This window comes from Anarhichas minor, unplaced genomic scaffold (genome assembly GCF_050575085.1).
Source record: "Anarhichas minor isolate MPS153535 unplaced genomic scaffold, ASM5057508v1 ptg000024l, whole genome shotgun sequence".
NCBI lineage: Eukaryota > Metazoa > Chordata > Actinopteri > Perciformes > Anarhichadidae > Anarhichas > Anarhichas minor.
The window spans coordinates 3,702,322-3,721,982 of record NW_027466470.1 but is presented as its reverse complement, the minus strand read 5'-3'; the positions used below and the strand labels follow the sequence as shown (position 1 = coordinate 3,721,982).

Here is a 19,661-nt window from a genome sequence, read left to right as displayed (position 1 = left end):
GAGCTAAAGAACATGTTGTAGTCTCATTTGTTCACTTGTTAACAACCGTCTTTTAAAGACATGTAGAAGACTCAAAATTAAAGAGAGGGGTTTTATTGGGAAGCTTGTGTTAACCACAGACTTTATTTCAGGCATCAAACGAAAACCCATTAAAACCACTGACTTTGAGACGGAAAACAGGAAGTGCAACAATTGGAACTCATTTCCGTGTTTTAGGTCCGTTTCCAGTCCAAACAGCATCTCCTTCAATCGATCCTCTGTGTTAAACCCTCTGAATGTCTGTCGACCACCTTTCCCCTCATGTGTCATGTTAGGACCTCTTCTCAGGCCGTATAGGCGTACGAACTGTGTTTGATTGACATACCTCACTTTCCTACACCTTTTCCTTCTCACCATGAAACTAATGAAGTTTATTTTTAACATTAAAACAATTACTTTTTGTATTACAACTTTTCTGAAAATCTATGTTTAAAAATATAATGAGGCATTATCTGAATGTTCATCTCAAATATGTGCTAAATTGCATACATTTCCCAAAAAGAGCTACTGGAAGTTACACACATTTTGAAGACACTACAGGTGAGTAGGGTACAAAGAATTAACTAATAGATATCACCATGAAACTTCTCTAGTTGATGCAAGGTTTCTGAAATGTTATGTTTAAATATGCAAATGAGGCATTATGTAATGGTAACTTTTGGTGATAAAGTAGAAATCTACACACCCAAATAGACAAAGTAGTGAAATAAACACCTAGATGTTCATCTTCAGCGACAACAACACATTCAGCTCATCTACAAACCAAACGGGTCGGCGTCTGCTGGAGCGAAAAAAGCACGAGAGCTGCAATAAATGGCAGTAATTAAAGCTCATTTCACGCCGCTGCAGTCTATGATTCTGCACATGCGGAGCAATTTTTTCAAAATGAGTCGGGATGCTCAGAATCACATCACAGCTGTCCATCAAAGCAGAACCTTTCTGGCCACCGATCTGCAACACTGATGCAATGAAGATTATTGACTCGAGTCATAAAATGAGAATGACGTGACCTTAAACCCAGCGGTTCACAGATGTTCTGTGCATTTAAATGTAAAATGAAACATTTCAATTCAGACTTTAAGTGACCAGGGTTTTTCCTCAGATTCTTTTCTTTTGAGAGGTGTTCTACAGCCAAGCACCGAACTCTCTCTGAACCAGGGTTGACCTCTAACCCGAACTGGTGATGTGGACGTTTTGGGGGTCTTATGACTGGCGATAGCCATGGCCGGAGGCATTATGTCTTCCCGTTGTTCATCCGTCCGTCTGGTCCTTGAACGCAACGCCTGGAGGGAAACTTTTCAAATTTGGCGCAAACTCAAGGAGGAACTGTGACCTTTTTGGCTAAAACGTAATATAATAATTATGGCAATTTCACACATATGTCAAATAGGATAAAATAAAGTGATGACATTTCTGACTGTTTGGGTGGAGGCATACGACTGCAAGGCAGTGATTCTAGTTTTGTTTTTATTCATCTGTAAAATGTAATTTTCAAAGATGCGATGAACAAAGTTTGAATTTCATGTGTTCCTCTGACTAACAAGTATTGTTCTTTAGGAGCTGTAATCTGTACGATTGTCACTCTGTGTAAACTAAATGAACTTCAGATATTTAAGCATTTCTAAAGACACTTTAAACTGAAATCACTCTCCATTAAATAAAACAAAACTCACACAAGTAGAATATCTTATTTTAGTTGATTGTTGGATGTTAACATGTTTCACAACAATATGTGAAAAGTTAAATATGACAACTCACCCTGTCGTGATATTAGGTTATGTAAATCCCTTCACCAAATTAATTCACTATCTTCATATATTATTTCATGTCTGTGTAATAAATCCTCTTTATTGACTAAGTGCACAAACAGAACGTTGGTTGTAAGAAGCGACACGTGATATAAAACTCTGCTCATTTCTCTGTGACTAAGATGTTTTAGTGAGGACAGTTTAAAGGACAGAGACTGACTGACTAATGTTCTTCTGCTCTAAACATGAACTCTGTACTTTGTGGTGTTTCAGGAGGAAAACTGACTCAGTTATTCTCTCATATTAGTTTCACATTTTCTCCATCAGCTTTGTATGAAACCCTGTAAATAAGACAAGAAGAAAAGACTTTGTTCATTCTTGAATCAAGAAATACTTTATTCATCATGTAAACCTTCAGTTTGTTCACATCCCATCAGTAAAGTCTGTTCAATGACTCTTGTTCAATGATTTCATGAACACATTCACTTCATCCTCATCATCTATTTGTTTGACCAGAATCTCAGTTATGTAAAAGAGAATAATGAATGATTTACTTATTGATTATGATTATAATAATTAGTTATATAATACATCATAGTACCTCTTTTGTTCAACGATTAAGAAAACAACAAGAACAACATTTAATCTGTTATAGAAAATAAACATAATTTCACTTAAAGAAATCTTTACAAAGAGTGCTGAGAACTAAATCTCTTTGATAAAAGAAGCTCTGGTGATTTCTCTCTTTAAGAGCCATGCAGTGGAAGAGAAACAACTAACAAATACATCAATACTAATATTTATCAAACATTTAAACCTCAGAGCAGTTTACATTTTCATGAAGAGAAATATCAGTTCAGGTCAACAAAGATCATCATGAGCAGTGATAGCCTCCATGGCTAAACAGACACAGAAAGGAGCTCCACCTAAAGACACTCAAACATTTACACAACAATAATGAGAAGATGTCAAAGCACCGCCCACAATGTTTGATTGACAGCTGAAGAAAAATCAGCAATTAAGCGACAATGATGGAGACAAAATGAGTTTCAGGATTAAAACACAAAAATTAATTTTCTGTTCCTTAAATCACTTCTGACTATTTCAGTTTACAGAACTCAGCAGTGGCTCCATCATCACCATAAATCAAAAATCCAGCATAGAGAGGCTGAGTGAATGTGGTCTGGACTCTGTGGAGGAGAGTCATGGTTTCAGAGACGCTGTAGAAAGACAGAATACCTGCTCTGTGATCCAGGTACACTCCTACTCTGGAGGACTGAGGACCAGAGACGGGAGTTTCGATATTGTTGTACAAAAATCTAAAACTGTTGTTGTTACAATCTAACGCCCAAGATTTGTCATTCCATCCAAACACACATTCATTAGCGCTCCCTGTTCTGCTGATATTCTTGTATGCGACTGCAACATAAACTCTTTCTCTCCACTCCACCTCCCAGTAACAACGTCCAGTCAGACTCTCTCTACTCAGGACCTGATTACATGTAGTGAATCTGTCTGGGTGACTAGAATAAGACTGTTCTTCACTCATAAATGTTGCTTTTCTGTTCCCCTCAGATAATAACAGCTGTGTGAATGCTGTGTTTGGATCCAGTGTGATTTCACGTGAATATCTTAAGAACTCAGCTCTGGTCTTGGGCTCTGCTTGTGAAGGTGACAGTAAAACGTCCACTTCAGTCACTGCCAGTGAGACGTTTGTCCACTTGTCTCTCAGAACGTCCTGTAGTTTATCTCTGACTTCTGACACAGCCGCCGTCACGTCCTCAAAGTAGCTCAGAGGACGGATATCGATGCGGGACGAGTCTGTAGGTTCTCTGAGTGGTGACAGTGAGGGGTAGTTGTGTAGAAACTGGTTGTGATCCTCTGTGTGTGAGAGCAGCTTCAGCTCAGCGTCTTTCCTCTTCAGCTCAGAGATCTCCTGCTCCAGCTTCTCCTGAAGCTCTTTGACTCGACTCACTTCACTTTTCTGCTGGGATCTGACCTGCTGCTTCACATCGGAGCTTCTTTTCTTCATGAGACGGATCAGCTCGGTGAAGATCTTCTCGCTGTCCTTCACCGCTTTGTCGGCAGAGCGATTGACGGCCTTCACCTCCTGTTGAAGCAGCTTCACGTCTTTCTCTCTGTCCTGGATTCTCTGCTGGATGTTTAGTCGACTCACCTCCAGCTCTCTCTGCCTCTCAGTGATTTCTGCTGCAGCTGAGACTGTGTCGTGGCCTTTGTGTTCATCCACAGAGCAGAGGTAACAGATACACTGCTGATCAGTACGGCAGAACATCTTCATCACCTCATCGTGATGAGAGCAGATGTTCTCCTGGAGCTTCTTGGAGGGGTCCACCAGCTTGTGTTTCTTTAATGGAGCCGCGTCATAATGAGGCTGGAGGTGTTTCTCACAATAAGAGGCCAGACAGACGAGACAGGACTTGATGGCTTTCCGTTTCCTCCCAGTGCAGACATCACAGGACACATCTTCAGGTCCAGCATAGCAGTGATCAGCAGGAGCAGCTTGGAGTCCAGTCTTCTTCAGCTCCTCCACTAAAACTGCTAACATGGTGTTTTTCAGCAGGACAGGCCTCGGTGTGAAGGTCTGCCTACACTGAGGGCAGCTGTGGAGTTTCTTCACATCCTCTTCATCCCAGTGTCTTTTAATACAGTTCATGCAGTAGCTGTGTCCACAGGGAGTAGTCACCGGATCCTTCAGTAGATCCAGACAGATGGAACAAGAGAAGGTTTCCCGATCCAGCTGAACTCCTTTCTGCGCCATTTCACCTCTCAGTAACAACGACTGTCTGAGTTTCACTTCACTAGAAGCGACTCTGCTTTGACTTCTGATCTGAACAACATGTGTTTGTTCAGTGAATGGAGGCTGTCAGCTCTATCGCTTCACCACCATGTTGGTTACACCCATCTTTAAAACTGTAGATCTGAAGGGGAGGGAACAAGGAGATATGTGGACAGAGTGGAGCCGGCTGTGTTTGAGAGCAGGAGGAAGAAGGAGGGGTTATCAAGCTGTGCTTCATTCCAGGAAGAGGAGCAGCGCTGTGAATGTGAACTTTGTTTCCTCATTTACAAACAGAGCCTCGGTTAAAACCTGCTCCACGTTTGAAAACATTTCATTTCTTTAGTGGTTAAATATTTCTTGTCTCCTCAGAGGAAGAGTTATAGACAAACATGAAGCCATCAAAAGACTAATTCTGTTCAGTTTTCTTTTACTGCTTAAAAACAGCTGGCTGACAAAAGAGTTATCAAATTAAACTAATATGAAACATTTAAATTGTCGTATAATACCTTTCTCTCATATTTAATGATCAACTTTTAAACATTTGTCTCAAAAGAGTTGAGTTTCAAGATATGATTCTGATGCAAAGCAGCGTTTCAAGATTCACATTTATTCATTTCATGACGTCATGACTGGACCTGATATAATCTGCACATTTTCCATTTGTTGTTGATGTTAAAATATTCCAGCTGTTGTAAAAGCTGAGTCACTCACTGGTTGAGTGACGACTGAGAAAACTCCTCAGGAACAACATGAATCTCCAGCAACCATAAACTGGTGGACAGGAATGAGGAGGACTTTCCTAAAAAACAATGCATGGACTCATATAACAACAATGTGTCTCAATGATCACTTCTGACCCACTAGAAGTGGTTTACTCTGCAGAGAGAGAGCGTCAACCTCTAAATAAACTGAGCCACCAGGTGTCAGATAGAAATGGTGCATCCAAGAGGAAGCTATGAAAATGGCGGACACACAGCGGGGCGAGACGCCGAGCGGACAAAGCTCGTTCTGACATGAGAGTGAATCAGGGTTTGTCTTTCACCTGCTGTTGAGCCGGGGAGGAGGGGCCAACTGTTAACGCTGTGTTTCACAAACCGACAAACATCAGAATAACTTCTTCCACTACTGGTTATGGAGTAATAATTTATAGGGATGTTTTTATTATCAAGTCTAACTTTTCATCTTTTTTTTTTTGCTACCGGAAATGGGCTCCGTGAATAGTAATATGATTGTCTTAAAATTAAAGTCTATGCTGCTTTACTGTGTACAGTGACCATAAACTACATCTCCCACAATGCATGTCGATTTTGTGATCCGCGAAATGACGGAATCCTGCCGCTCGACAGCCGTTTTTCCACATCTCCGTTTAACTTTGTCAGTTTATTTCACACTGTGACGGTGAAGGTAAACCGTGTAATTACTCCGTGGTTCACATGTGTGCTGAACCGTGAGGGGGGACAACGACCCGTTACCCCATTATTATTCACTCACTTCATCAACGTGGTGTCTGTGTGCCGACAGTAAAACTAACAGGTGGACAGGAGAGGCAACAATCCGTAAAGAGGTTGACCAACAAGTCATTGAGTTGAAAAAGATCGACAAATAATCCCAAAATGTCCAAGAAGAGAACAATTGATGCAGAGGGAAGAACATGTAATGAAAGATGTGAAAGTGAAAACATGTTTGTGCTTCAAGGAGATAAACCGGTCTGTCTTCTGTGTTATGAGGCAGTGTCGCTGATGAAGGACACCAAACACGGAGCCAAGAATGCTGAATTTAGCCTCCAAGAAACACGTAAAACTGTCCAAGAATTAAAAGGCAGACTGAAATCACAGCATATATTTCCAAAAGTAACATCCACAAATGATGCAGCAAAGTGTTTTCAGAGGGTGATTGAAGCAGTGCAGGCTAAAGGTGTGTGAGCAGGTGAGCTGCGACCAGGTACAGACTTTTAAAAATGTCGGTTTGTGCAGAAACACCTTCGCAGACCGAGTTCAGGAACTAGCAGGCAATCTAACAACACAGCTAGCTAAGAGACGAGCGGTTACTCGTCTTCTTCATTAGCTGTTGATGAAAGCACAGACAACACGGACACATCGTCCATCATCTCTCAGGGTTCATGAGAGGCTGAAGGCGGACTGGACCGTCAGAGAGGAGCTCGAGGATGGAGCTCACGTGCGGGACGACGACGGGGAGGAACGTTAGTGATGCAGAGAGGTGACAAACATAGCTTTGAACAAAGTTCATGTGATAACTTGTGTTTGATGATATTTGTCTTTAAATGTTTGATCTTGTAGAGTCATGTGGGTTTCTTAACCCTAAATTAAAATGATTTAAGTTATAATAACAGAAATGTGCTTGAATATATTTTTACATTTATTTAACTTGTACAACATTTTTACACTTGAAGAAACAATAATCAAATGCAGAGACAGTTATTTAACAATATGTTAGAGTAACTAAATACATGTAACTACTCCTATTTGAGGATAGGTCGGTACTAGTTGAGGGCAGGAGATTCATAATGTTCTCTAATAGTTATAATCTTATCATTAAAGAAGTTCATGAAGTCACTACTACTGAGGTCTACAGGAATACACGGCTCAACAGAGCTGTGACTCTGTCAGCCTGGCTACAGTGCTGAAGAGAAACCTGCTTGTTCTCATGTTTCTCTATGAATGATGAGTAATAAGCTGCTCTGGCATCACGGAGGGCCTTCTTATGTGTTTTAAAGACTGTCTCGACAAACCGGTGGAACCCCATATCCTTTCAAGTTTTCACAATGTTTGAGAGTTATCCCATGGAGCGAACGTCCTTTGTTTTATTATCATTATTGTTTAGAGGAGCAACAGAGTCTAGTTTCATTCTCAGTGAGCCAGCAGCACTATCGACAAGATGATCCATCTGAGACGGACTAAAGTTATCACAGGAGTCCTCTGTTATATTGAGACATGGTGTTGAGTTCAATACAGATGGAATCACTTCTTTAACTTTAGCTGCAGCACTATCAGATAGACCTCTAGTGTTAAACTGTTGCCTCATGGCGTACACTCCGGTAGCAAGAATCCCAACAATATTAGGTAATGGTCCGATAAAAGAGGGTTCTGTGGAAAGAATATTAAATGTTCTATTTTAATGCCATAAGTCAGAACAAGGTCGAGGGTTAAAACAGTGAGTGTGTTTCTGTACACTCACTGTTAGATTAGATTAGCTTCTGTCAATCAGTACTAAGGCTATCATTATCAACATCCACATGAATGTTAAAGTCTCCTACAATTACTACTTTATCTGTTTTAAGGACTAAACTTGATCAGAACTCTGAAAATTCAGATAGGAATTCAGAATACAGACCTGGGGCGCGGTGCACTAAAACAAATATAGTTGGCTGTAGTGTTTTCCAGGTTGGGTGTGAAACATTAAGAACAAGGCTTTCAAATGAGTTATTTAATTTAGGCTTAGGTTTAGGTTTAATAATAGGCTTGAGTCAAAGATGGCTGCTACTCCACCTCCTCTGTCTGCTCGAGGGATGTGAGTATGAATATAACTTGGAGGAGTTGATTCATTTAGGCGACATTCTTCATGACACAGCCAGGTTTTAGTATATTAACTCATTTACTAATACAGCTTTAGATGACAGAGATCTGATATTTAAGAGTCCATATTTAATTATCTTACTTTGTTGCACTGTTGTGTTAGTGGTGTTAACTTTTATCAGGTTATTTTGTATAACTCCTCTTGTGTTCACTTTTGATTTAGTTAATTTAAGTGTCCATGGGGCAGACAGTCTCTGTAGGGTTTTGGGAGGGTAACTGAACTAGTGAAGCGCAGAGAAGTGTGTAAGACTGCAACTCTGCTTCCTGGTCTGAACTCTGGGTTGTCATGGATCAGGTCCACTAATGAACTGGGTCAGATTTGTAGAAATGAGATCCGCTCCATCCAAAGTGAGATGAATGCCGTCTCTCCTAATCAGACCAGGTTTTACCCAGAAAGTCTGCCAATGATCTACGAAGCCCTCATTGTTTGCTGGACATCACCTCGACAGCCAGACAGAGAGATGACATGCAGCTCAACATGTCATCACTGGTCAGGTTTGTGAGGGGCCAAAGAAAACTACAGAGTCCCACATTGTTTTAGCGTATGTGCACACCGACTCCACATTAACTTTAGTGACCTCTGAGTGGCGTAATCAGGAGTCATTACCGCCGACAGGAATTACAATCTTACTGTATTCATGCTTATCCTTAGTCAGCAGTTAAATAAAAAATAAAGACTTTGTTCATTCTTGAATCAAGAAATACTTTATTCATCATGTAAACCTTCAGTTTGTTCACATCCCATCAGTAAAGTCTGTTCAATGACTCTTGTTCAATGATTTCATGAACACATTCACTTCATCCTCATCTATTTGTTTGACCAGAATCTCAGTTATGTAAAGAGAATAAAGAATGATTTACTTATTGATTATGATTATAATAATTAGTTATATAATACATCATAGTACCTCTTTTGTACAACGATTAAGAAAACAACAAGAACAACATTTAATCTGATATAGAAATAAACATAATTTCACTTAAAGAAATCTTTACAAAGAGTGCTGAGAACTAAATCTCTTTGATAAAAGAAGCTCTGGTGATTTCTCTCTTTAAGAGCCATGCAGTGGAAGAGAAACAACAACTAACAAATACATCAATACTAATATTTATCAAACATTTAAACCTCAGAGCAGTTTACATTTTCATGAAGAGAAATATCAGTTCAGGTCAACAAAGATCATCATGAGCAGTGATAGCCTCCATGGCTAAACAGACACAGAAAGGAGCTCCACCTAAAGACACTCAAACATTTACACAACAATAATGAGAAGATGTCAAAGCACCGCCCACAATGTTTGATTGACAGCTGAAGACAAATCAGCAATTAAGCGACAATGATGGAGACAAAATGAGTTTCAGGATTAAAACACAAAAATTAATTTTCTGTTCCTTAAATCACTTCTGACTATTTTAGTTTACAGAACTCAGCAGTGTTTCCAACATAACCATAAATCAAAAATCCAGCATAGAGAGGCTGAGTGAATGTGGTCTGGACTCTGTGGAGGAGAGTCATGGTTTCAGAGACGCTGTAGAAAGACAGAATACCTGCTCTGTGATCCAGGTACACTCCTACTCTGGAGGACTGAGGACCAGAGACGGGAGTTTCGATATTGTTGTACCAAAATATAAAACTGTTTTCGTCACAATCTAACGCCCAAGATTTGTCATTGTATCCAAACACACATTCATCAGAGCTCCCTGTTCTCCTGATATTCTTGTATGCGACTGCTACATGAACTTCTCCTCTCCACTCCACCTCCCAGTAACAACGTCCAGTCAGACTCTCTCTACTCAGGACCTGACAATGTGAAGTGAATCTGTCTGGGTGACTAGAATAAGACTGTTGTTCACTCATTAATGTTGCTTTTCTGTTCCCCTCAGATAATAACAGATCTGTGTGTGCTGTGTTTGGATCCAGTGTGATTTCACTTGAATATCTTAAGAATCCAGCTCTGGTCTTGGGCTCTGCTTGTGGATGTGACAGTAAAACGTCCACTTCAGTCACTGCCAGTGAGACGTTTGTCCTCTTCTCTCTCAGAACGTCCTGTAGTTTATCTCTGACTTCTGACACAGCCGCCGTCACGTCCTCAAAGTAGCTCAGAGGACGGATATCGATGCCGGACGAGTCTGTAGGTTCTCTGAGTGGTGACAGTGAGGGGTAGTTGTGTAGAAACTGGTTGTGATCCTCTGTGTGTGAGAGCAGCTTCAGCTCAGCGTCTTTCCTCTTCAGCTCAGAGATCTCCTGCTCCAGCTTCTCCTGAAGCTCTTTGACTCGACTCACTTCACTTTTCTGCTGGGATCTGACCTGCTGCTTCACATCGGAGCTTCTTTTCTCCATGAGACGGATCAGCTCGGTGAAGATCTTCTCGCTGTCCTTCACCGCTTCGTCGGCGGAGCGATTGACGGCCTTCACCTCCTGCTGAAGCAGCTTCACGTCTTTCTCTCTGTCCTGGATTCTCTGCTGGATGTTTAGTCGACTCACCTCCAGCTCTCTCTGCCTCTCAGTCCTTTCTGCTGCAGCTGAGACTGTGTCGTGGCCTTTGTGTTCATCCACAGAGCAGAGATAACAGATACACTGCTGATCAGTACGGCAGAACATCTTCATCACCTCATCGTGATGAGAGCAGATGTTCTCCTGGAGCTTCTTGGAGGGGTCCACCAGCTTGTGTTTTGTTAATGGAGCCGCGTCATAATGAGGCTGGAGGTGTTTCTCACAATAAGAGGCCAGACAGACGAGACAGGACTTGATGGCTTTCCGTTTCCTCCCAGTGCAGACATCACAGGACACATCTTCAGGTCCAGCATAGCAGTGATCAGCAGGAGCAGCTTGGAGTCCAGTCTTCTTCAGCTCCTCCACTAAAACTGCTAACATGGTGTTTTTCAGCAGGACAGGCCTCGGTGTGAAGGTCTGCCTACACTGAGGGCAGCTGTGGAGTTTCTTCCCATCCTCTTCATCCCAGTGTCTTTTAATACAGTTCATGCAGTAGCTGTGTCCACAGGGAATAGTCACCGGATCCTTCAGTAGATCCAGACAGATGGAACAAGAGATGATTTCCCGATCCAGCTGAACTCCTTTCTGCGCCATTTCACCTCTCAGTAACAACGACTGTCTTAGTTTCACTTCACTAGAAGCGACTCTGCTTTCACTTCTGATCTGAACAACATGTGTTTGTTCAGTGAATGGAGGCTGTCAGCTCTATCGCTTCACCACCATGTTGGTTACACCCATCTTTAAAACTGTAGATCTGAAGGGGAGGGAACAAGGAGATATGTGGACAGAGTGGAGCCGGCTGTGTTTGAGAGCAGGAGGAAGAAGGAGGGGTTATCAAGCTGTGCTTCATTCCAGGAAGAGGAGCAGCGCTGTGAATGTGAACTTTGTTTCCTCATTTACAAACAGAGCCTCGGTTAAAACCTGCTCCACGTTTGAAAACATTTCATTTCTTTAGTTGTTAAACTAAGTTAGTTTCTTTTACTGCTTAAAAACAGCTGGCTGACAAAAGAGTTATCAAATTAAACTAATATGAAACATTTAAATTGTTGTATAATACCTTTCTCTCATATTTAATGATCAACTTTTAAACATTTGTCTCAAAAGAGTTGAGTTTCAAGATGTGATTCTGATGCAAAGCAGCGTTTCAAGATTCACATTTATTCATTTCATGACGTCATGACTGGACCTGATATAATCTGCACATTTTCCATTTGTTGTTGATGTTAAAATATTCCAGCTGTTGTAAAAGCCGAGTCACTCACTGGTTGAGTGACGACTGAGAAAACTCCTCAGGAACAACATGAATCTCCAGCAACCATAAATGATTGTGTCTCGATGACTCAACATGAGACTGAACATGTTGCTGCTTTCAGACGTCGAGTCCTTCTGATGTTGATTCTGGTTGAACTGGAAGCAGCGTTTCATATGGATATCATCACGGTTATTAAATTGTTCCTAAAGAACTTCTGAACAGGAAAAGGTGGAGTAACTTTACATGTGATGGTGCAATAAATAGTTGACAGTCTTAGTTGCTCAATAGTTCATAAATGCTTAAAACAAACAGTTCTGTGAAGGCAGATTGAAATATACAAAGCTAAAACATGCAGGGGATGTTCTGGATGTTGATGTGTCTCTTCATGTGTGTCAGTCAGGCCTGGCAGACCTTGATTCGTGTCTTTAATAATTCGGCCCATTTATTAACAGAACGTGATCTCAGCTCTTTAAAAATACACGTTGACAGTTGTCATGACATTTTTCCATTTCTCCTGGTGCGCTCGGGTCTCTCTTGGAAAATACATCTTGATCTCAATGAGATTATTCAATAAAGGTTATAATCTGTGTGTTGTTTTTAAGTGCAAAGAGTCTGATGCTCAGTGGAAGCAGGTTTGTTTTGCTGAGAAGAAAACGGTCAAAAACAGAAGCAGAGAGTTCCTCCTGAAGCTGCAACATGAAGGTCTGTCACCGGGTGGTGCTAGAAGACCAACAAACACACATTTACAAAACCAGAGAGAATCAAAGTCTGTAGACCACAATGTATTGAGAGCAAAAACCAGCACTTGATAAATAACTGAGTTATGACCTTTGATTATTAATCTGTCCTCTGAGTGCTGAGGAGGATTTGGAGTTCTGTCCAAATTTACATCCATGAAATCCTCAATTGTTTTTTCTCTCTTGTGAAAATGACAGATTATCTGCTCGGCTGATTTCAGTGTGCAAACGTTATTATGTGCAATTAGAGTATGAATCAATGATATGATAGTGAGGGGGGGTGAGAAGACAAAGCGGTCCAAGACAATCAGAGTTACCTTTTCATTTGTCTGTATTCCCTTTTTACATGTGACGTGAGTACAAGATGTGATGCATTATATATCATGTTGTGATGTGATACTCAGTGTTACGTAAATTAACTAGTTTACCTAAATTTAGCAAAAGCTTCTTGGTAGTTCAACCTCATTCATATTTGCTTATTTTTCCATTTTTTTGTGTCATTAACTACTGAAACTACAAACAACTTTGTGCCATAAAAAGGAAAGATATATATGTATATTTGACTTTATCATTGTTTCCCTTATTGTGATTGATCATCAGGTAGCCACAATTACACACTTGACCTTTCACCTCTGTGTATGGCCTGAATGTGCAGAAGGGCAGGCGACAGCGTCATCATCTTCAGAAAGTTGTTAAGATTGTTCAAGTCAGATGATGTTAAACTGACCCCTCCTAAAATCAAACTGTGTCCCACTTTAACCAGTAGGAGGCGCTGGTGGTCTGACCTTCATGGCTCGTTGGGGGTTTGTGAGCTGCAGGTTTGTGTCTTCGCAATTGAAAAACACTTTTGTGATTTGTGAAGCGTGAATGCTGTCACCAGATGTTAAACGCTGAACGTTATGTCTTCAAGACACTACATCACGGTCACGTGACTTCACGTCGCCACCACTGAGCTAAAGAACATGTTGTAGTCTCATTTGTTCACTTGTTAACAACCGTCTTTTAAAGACATGTAGAAGACTCAAAATTAAAGAGAGGGTTTTTATTGGGAAGCTTGTGTTAACCACAGACTTTATTTCAGGCATCAAACCAAAACCCATTAAAACCACTGACTTTGAGACGGAAAACATGAAGTGCAACAATTGGAACTCATTTCCGTGTTTTAGGTCTGTTTCCAGTCCAAACAGCATCTCCTTCAATCGATCCTCTGTATTAAACCCTCTGAATGTCTGTCGACCACCTTTCCCCTCATGTGTCATGTTAGGACCTCTTCTCAGGCCGTATAGGCGTACGAACTGTGTTTGATTGACATACCTCACTTTCCTACACCTTTTCCTTCTCACCATGAAACTAATGAAGTTTATTTTTAACATTAAAACAATTACTTTTTGTATTACAACTTTTTTGAAAATCTGTTTAAAAATATAATGAGGCATTATCTTAATGTTCATCTCAAATATGTGCTAAATTGCATACATTTCCCAAAAAGAGCTACTGGAAGTTACACACATTTTGAAGACACTACAGGTGAGTAGGGTACAAAGAATTAACTAATAGATATCACCATGAAACTTCTCCAGTTGATGCAAGGTTTCTGAAATGTTATGTTTAAATATGCAAATGAGGCATTATGTAATGGTAACTTTTGGTGATAAAGTAGAACTCTACACACCCAAATAGACAAAGTAGTGAAATAAACACCTAGATGTTCATCTTCAGCGACAACAACACATTCAGCTCATCTACAAACCAAACGGGTCGGCGTCTGCTGGAGCGAAACAAAGCACGAGAGCTGCAATAAATGGCAGTAATTAAAGCTCATTTCACGCCGCTGCAGTCTATGATTCTGCACACGCGGAGCAATTTTTTCAAAATGAGTCGGGATGCTCAGAAGCACATCACAGCTGTCCATCAAAGCAGAACCTTTCTGGCCACCGATCTGCAACACTGATGCAATGAAGATTATTGACTCGAGTCATAAAATGAGAATGACGTGACCTTAAACCCAGCGGTTCACAGATGTTCTGTGCATTTAAATGTAAAATTTAAATGTAAAATGAAACATTTCAATTCAGACTTTAAGTGACCAGGGTTTTTCCTCAGATTCTTTACTTTTGAGAGGTGTTCTACAGCCAAGCACCAAACTCTCTCTGAACCAGGGTTGACCTCTAACCCGACCTGGTGATGTGGACGTTTTGGGGGTCTTATGCCTGGCGATAGCCATGGCCGGAGGCATTATGTCTTCCTGTTGTTCATCCGTCTGGTCCTTGAACGCAACGCCTGGAGGGAAACTTTTCAAATTTGGCACAAACTCAAGGAGGAACTGTGACCTTTTTGGCTAAAACTTAATATAATAATTATGGCAATTTCACACATATGTCTAATAGATAAAATAAAGTGATGACATTTCTGACTGTTTGGGTGGAGGCATACGTCTGCGGGGCGGTGATTCTAGTTTTGTTTTTATTCATCTGTAAAATGTCATTTTTAAAGATGCGATAAACAAAGTTTGAATTTCATGTGTTCCTCTGACTAACAAGTATTGTTCTTTAGGAGCTGTAATCTGTACGATTGTCACTCTGTGTAAACTAAATGAACTTCAGATATTTAAGCATTTCTAAAGACACTTTAAACTGAAATCACTCTCCATTAAAGAAAACACAACTCACACAAGTAGAATATCTTATTTTAGTTGATTGTTGGATGTTAACATGTTTCACAGCAATATGTGAAAAGTTAAATATGACAAGTCACCCTGTCGTGATATTAGGTTATGTAAATCCCTTCACACCCAAACTTCACCAAATTAATTCACTATCTTTATATATTATTTCATGTCAGTGTAATAAATCCTCTTTATTGACTAAGTGCACAAACAGAATGTTGGTTGTAAGAAGCGACACGTGATATAAAACTCTGCTCATTTCTCTGTGACTAAGATGTTTTAGTGAGGACAGTTTAAAGGACAGAGACTGACTGACTAATGTTCTTCTGCTCTAAACATGAACTCTGTACTTTGTGGTGTTTCAGGAGGAAAACTGACTCAGTTATTCTCTCATATTAGTTTCACATTTTCTCCATCAGCTTTGTATGAAACCCTGTAAATAAGACAAGAAGAAAAGACTTTGTTCATTCTTGAATCAAGAAATACTTTATTCATCATGTAAACCTTCAGTTTGTTCACATCCCATCAGTAAAGTCTGTTCAATGACTCTTGTTCAATGATTTCATGAACACATTCACTTCATCCTCATCTATTTGTTTGACCAGAATCTCAGTTATGTAAAGAGAATAATGAATGATTTACTTATTGATTATGATTATAATAATTAGTTATATAATACATCATAGTACCTCTTTTGTACAACGATTAAGAAAACAACAAGAACAACATTTAATCTGATATAGAAAATAAACATAATTTCACTTAAAGAAATCTTTACAAAGAGTGCTGAGAACTAAATCTCTTTGATAAAAGAAGCTCTGGTGATTTCTCTCTTTAAGAGCCATGCAGTGGAAGAGAAACAACAACTAACAAATACATTAATATTTATCAAACATTTAAACCTCAGAGCAGTTTACATTTTCATGAAGAGAAATATCAGTTCAGGTCAACAAAGATCATCATGAGCAGTGATAGCCTCCATGGCTAAACAGACACAGAAAGGAGCTCCACCTAAAGACACTCAAACATTTACACAACAATAATGAGAAGATGTCAAAGCACCGCCCACAATGTTTGATTGACAGCTGATGAACAATCAGCAATTAAGCGACAATGATGGAGACAAAATGAGTTTCAGGATTAAAACACAAAAATAATTTGCTGTTCCTTAAATCACTTCTGACTATTTTAGTTTACAGAACTCAGCAGTGTTTCCAACATAACCATAAATCACAAGTCCAGCATAGAGAGGCTGAGTGAATGTGGTCTGGACTCTGTGGAGGAGAGTCATGGTTTCAGAGACGCTGTAGAAAGACAGAATACCTGCTCTGTGATCCAGGTACACTCCTACTCTGGAGGACTGAGGACCAGAGACGCGAGTTTGGATATTGTTGTAATAAAATGTAAAACTGTTTTTGTCACAAACTAACGCCCAAGATTTGTCATTGTATCCAAACACACATTCATCAGAGAACCCTGTTCTGATGATATTCTTGTATGCGACTGCTACATAAACTCCTCCTCTCCACTCCACCTCCCAGTAACAACGTCCAGTCAGACTCTCTCTACTCAGGACCTGAAAACATGTAGTAAATCTGTCTGGGTGACTAGAATAAGACTGTTGTTCTCTCATTAATGTTGCTTTTCTGTTCCCCTCAGATAATAACAGATTTGTCTGTGCTGTGTTTGGATCCAGTGTGATTTCACGTGAATATCTTAAGAACTCAGCTCTGGTCTTGGGCTCTGCTTGTGAAGGTGACAGTAAAACGTCCACTTCAGTCACTGCCAGTGAGACGTTTGTCCACTTGTCTCTCAGAACGTCCTGTAGTTTATCTCTGACTTCTGACACAGCCGCCGTCACGTCCTCAAAGTAGCTCAGAGGACGGATATCGATGCGGGACGAGTCTGTAGGTTCTCTGAGTGGTGACAGTGAGGGGTAGTTGTGTAGAAACTGGTTGTGATCCTCTGTGTGTGAGAGCAGCTTCAGCTCAGCGTCTTTCCTCTTCAGCTCAGAGATCTCCTGCTCCAGCTTCTCCTGAAGCTCTTTGACTCGACTCACTTCACTTTTCTGCTGGGATCTGACCTGCTGCTTCACATCGGAGCTTCTTTTCTTCATGAGACGGATCAGCTCGGTGAAGATCTTCTCGCTGTCCTTCACCGCTTTGTCGGCAGAGCGATTGACGGCCTTCACCTCCTGTTGAAGCAGCTTCACGTCTTTCTCTCTGTCCTGGATTCTCTGCTGGATGTTTAGTCGACTCACCTCCAGCTCTCTCTGCCTCTCAGTGATTTCTGCTGCAGCTGAGACTGTGTCGTGGCCTTTGTGTTCATCCACAGAGCAGAGGTAACAGATACACTGCTGATCAGTACGGCAGAACATCTTCATCACCTCATCGTGATGAGAGCAGATGTTCTCCTGGAGCTTCTTGGAGGGGTCCACCAGCTTGTGTTTCTTTAATGGAGCCGCGTCATAATGAGGCTGGAGGTGTTTCTCACAATAAGAGGCCAGACAGACGAGACAGGACTTGATGGCTTTCCGTTTCCTCCCAGTGCAGACATCACAGGACACATCTTCAGGTCCAGCATAGCAGTGATCAGCAGGAGCAGCTTGGAGTCCAGTCTTCTTCAGCTCCTCCACTAAAACTGCTAACATGGTGTTTTTCAGCAGGACAGGCCTCGGTGTGAAGGTCTGCCTACACTGAGGGCAGCTGTGGAGTTTCTTCACATCCTCTTCATCCCAGTGTCTTTTAATACAGTTCATGCAGTAGCTGTGTCCACAGGGAGTAGTCACCGGATCCTTCAGTAGATCCAGACAGATGGAACAAGAGAAGGTTTCCCGATCCAGCTGAACTCCTTTCTGCGCCATTTCACCTCTCAGTAACAACGACTGTCTGAGTTTCACTTCACTAGAAGCGACTCTGCTTTGACTTCTGATCTGAACAACATGTGTTTGTTCAGTGAATGGAGGCTGTCAGCTCTATCGCTTCACCACCATGTTGGTTACACCCATCTTTAAAACTGTAGATCTGAAGGGGAGGGAACAAGGAGATATGTGGACAGAGTGGAGCCGGCTGTGTTTGAGAGCAGGAGGAAGAAGGAGGGGTTATCAAGCTGTGCTTCATTCCAGGAAGAGGAGCAGCACTGTGAATGTGAACTTTGTTTCCTCATTTACAAACAGAGCCTCGGTTAAAACCTGCTCCACGTTTGAAAACATTTCATTTCTTTAGTGGTTAAATATTTCTTGTCTCCTCAGAGGAAGAGTTATAGACAAACATGAAGCCATCAAAAGACTAATTCTGTTCAGTTTTCTTTTACTGCTTAAAAACAGCTGGCTGACAAAAGAGTTATCAAATTAAACTAATATGAAACATTTAAATTGTCGTATAATACCTTTCTCTCATATTTAATGATCAACTTTTAAACATTTGTCTCAAAAGAGTTGAGTTTCAAGATATGATTCTGATGCAAAGCAGCGTTTCAAGATTCACATTTATTCATTTCATGACGTCATGACTGGACCTGATATAATCTGCACATTTTCCATTTGTTGTTGATGTTAAAATATTCCAGCTGTTGTAAAAGCTGAGTCACTCACTGGTTGAGTGACGACTGAGAAAACTCCTCAGGAACAACATGAATCTCCAGCAACCATAAACTGGTGGACAGGAATGAGGAGGACTTTCCTAAAAAACAATGCATGGACTCATATAACAACAATGTGTCTCAATGATCACTTCTGACCCACTAGAAGTGGTTTACTCTGCAGAGAGAGAGCGTCAACCTCTAAATAAACTGAGCCACCAGGTGTCAGATAGAAATGGTGCATCCAAGAGGAAGCTATGAAAATGGCGGACACACAGCGGGGCGAGACGCCGAGCGGACAAAGCTCGTTCTGACATGAGAGTGAATCAGGGTTTGTCTTTCACCTGCTGTTGAGCCGGGGAGGAGGGGCCAACTGTTAACGCTGTGTTTCACAAACCGACAAACATCAGAATAACTTCTTCCACTACTGGTTATGGAGTAATAATTTATAGGGATGTTTTTATTATCAAGTCTAACTTTTCATCTTTTTTTTTTTGCTACCGGAAATGGGCTCCGTGAATAGTAATATGATTGTCTTAAAATTAAAGTCTATGCTGCTTTACTGTGTACAGTGACCATAAACTACATCTCCCACAATGCATGTCGATTTTGTGATCCGCGAAATGACGGAATCCTGCCGCTCGACAGCCGTTTTTCCACATCTCCGTTTAACTTTGTCAGTTTATTTCACACTGTGACGGTGAAGGTAAACCGTGTAATTACTCCGTGGTTCACATGTGTGCTGAACCGTGAGGGG

At 40.8% G+C, this 19,661-nt stretch overlaps 2 protein-coding genes across 2 annotated transcripts; both read right to left on the bottom strand.

Annotated features, from left to right (window-relative positions):
* Positions 1–2,154: 2,154 nt before the first annotated feature.
* LOC142956646 (tripartite motif-containing protein 16-like) lies at positions 2,155–4,891 on the bottom strand. Its single transcript, XM_076098313.1, has one exon. The coding sequence runs from the start codon at positions 4,564–4,566 to the stop codon at positions 2,887–2,889; it is 1,680 nt and encodes a 559-aa protein (XP_075954428.1). The 5' UTR covers positions 4,567–4,891; the 3' UTR covers positions 2,155–2,886.
* A 3,964-nt stretch (positions 4,892–8,855) lies between these two features.
* Positions 8,856–18,381, bottom strand: LOC142955970 (uncharacterized). Its single transcript, XM_076097237.1, has 3 exons — positions 16,510–18,381; positions 14,834–14,951; positions 8,856–11,361 (listed from the first exon to the last, which is right to left on the bottom strand). Exons 1-3 carry the CDS (start codon positions 18,186–18,188, stop codon positions 9,586–9,588), a joined length of 3,573 nt encoding a protein of 1,190 aa, XP_075953352.1. The 5' UTR covers positions 18,189–18,381; the 3' UTR covers positions 8,856–9,585.
* Between the last annotated feature and the right edge of the window lie 1,280 nt (positions 18,382–19,661).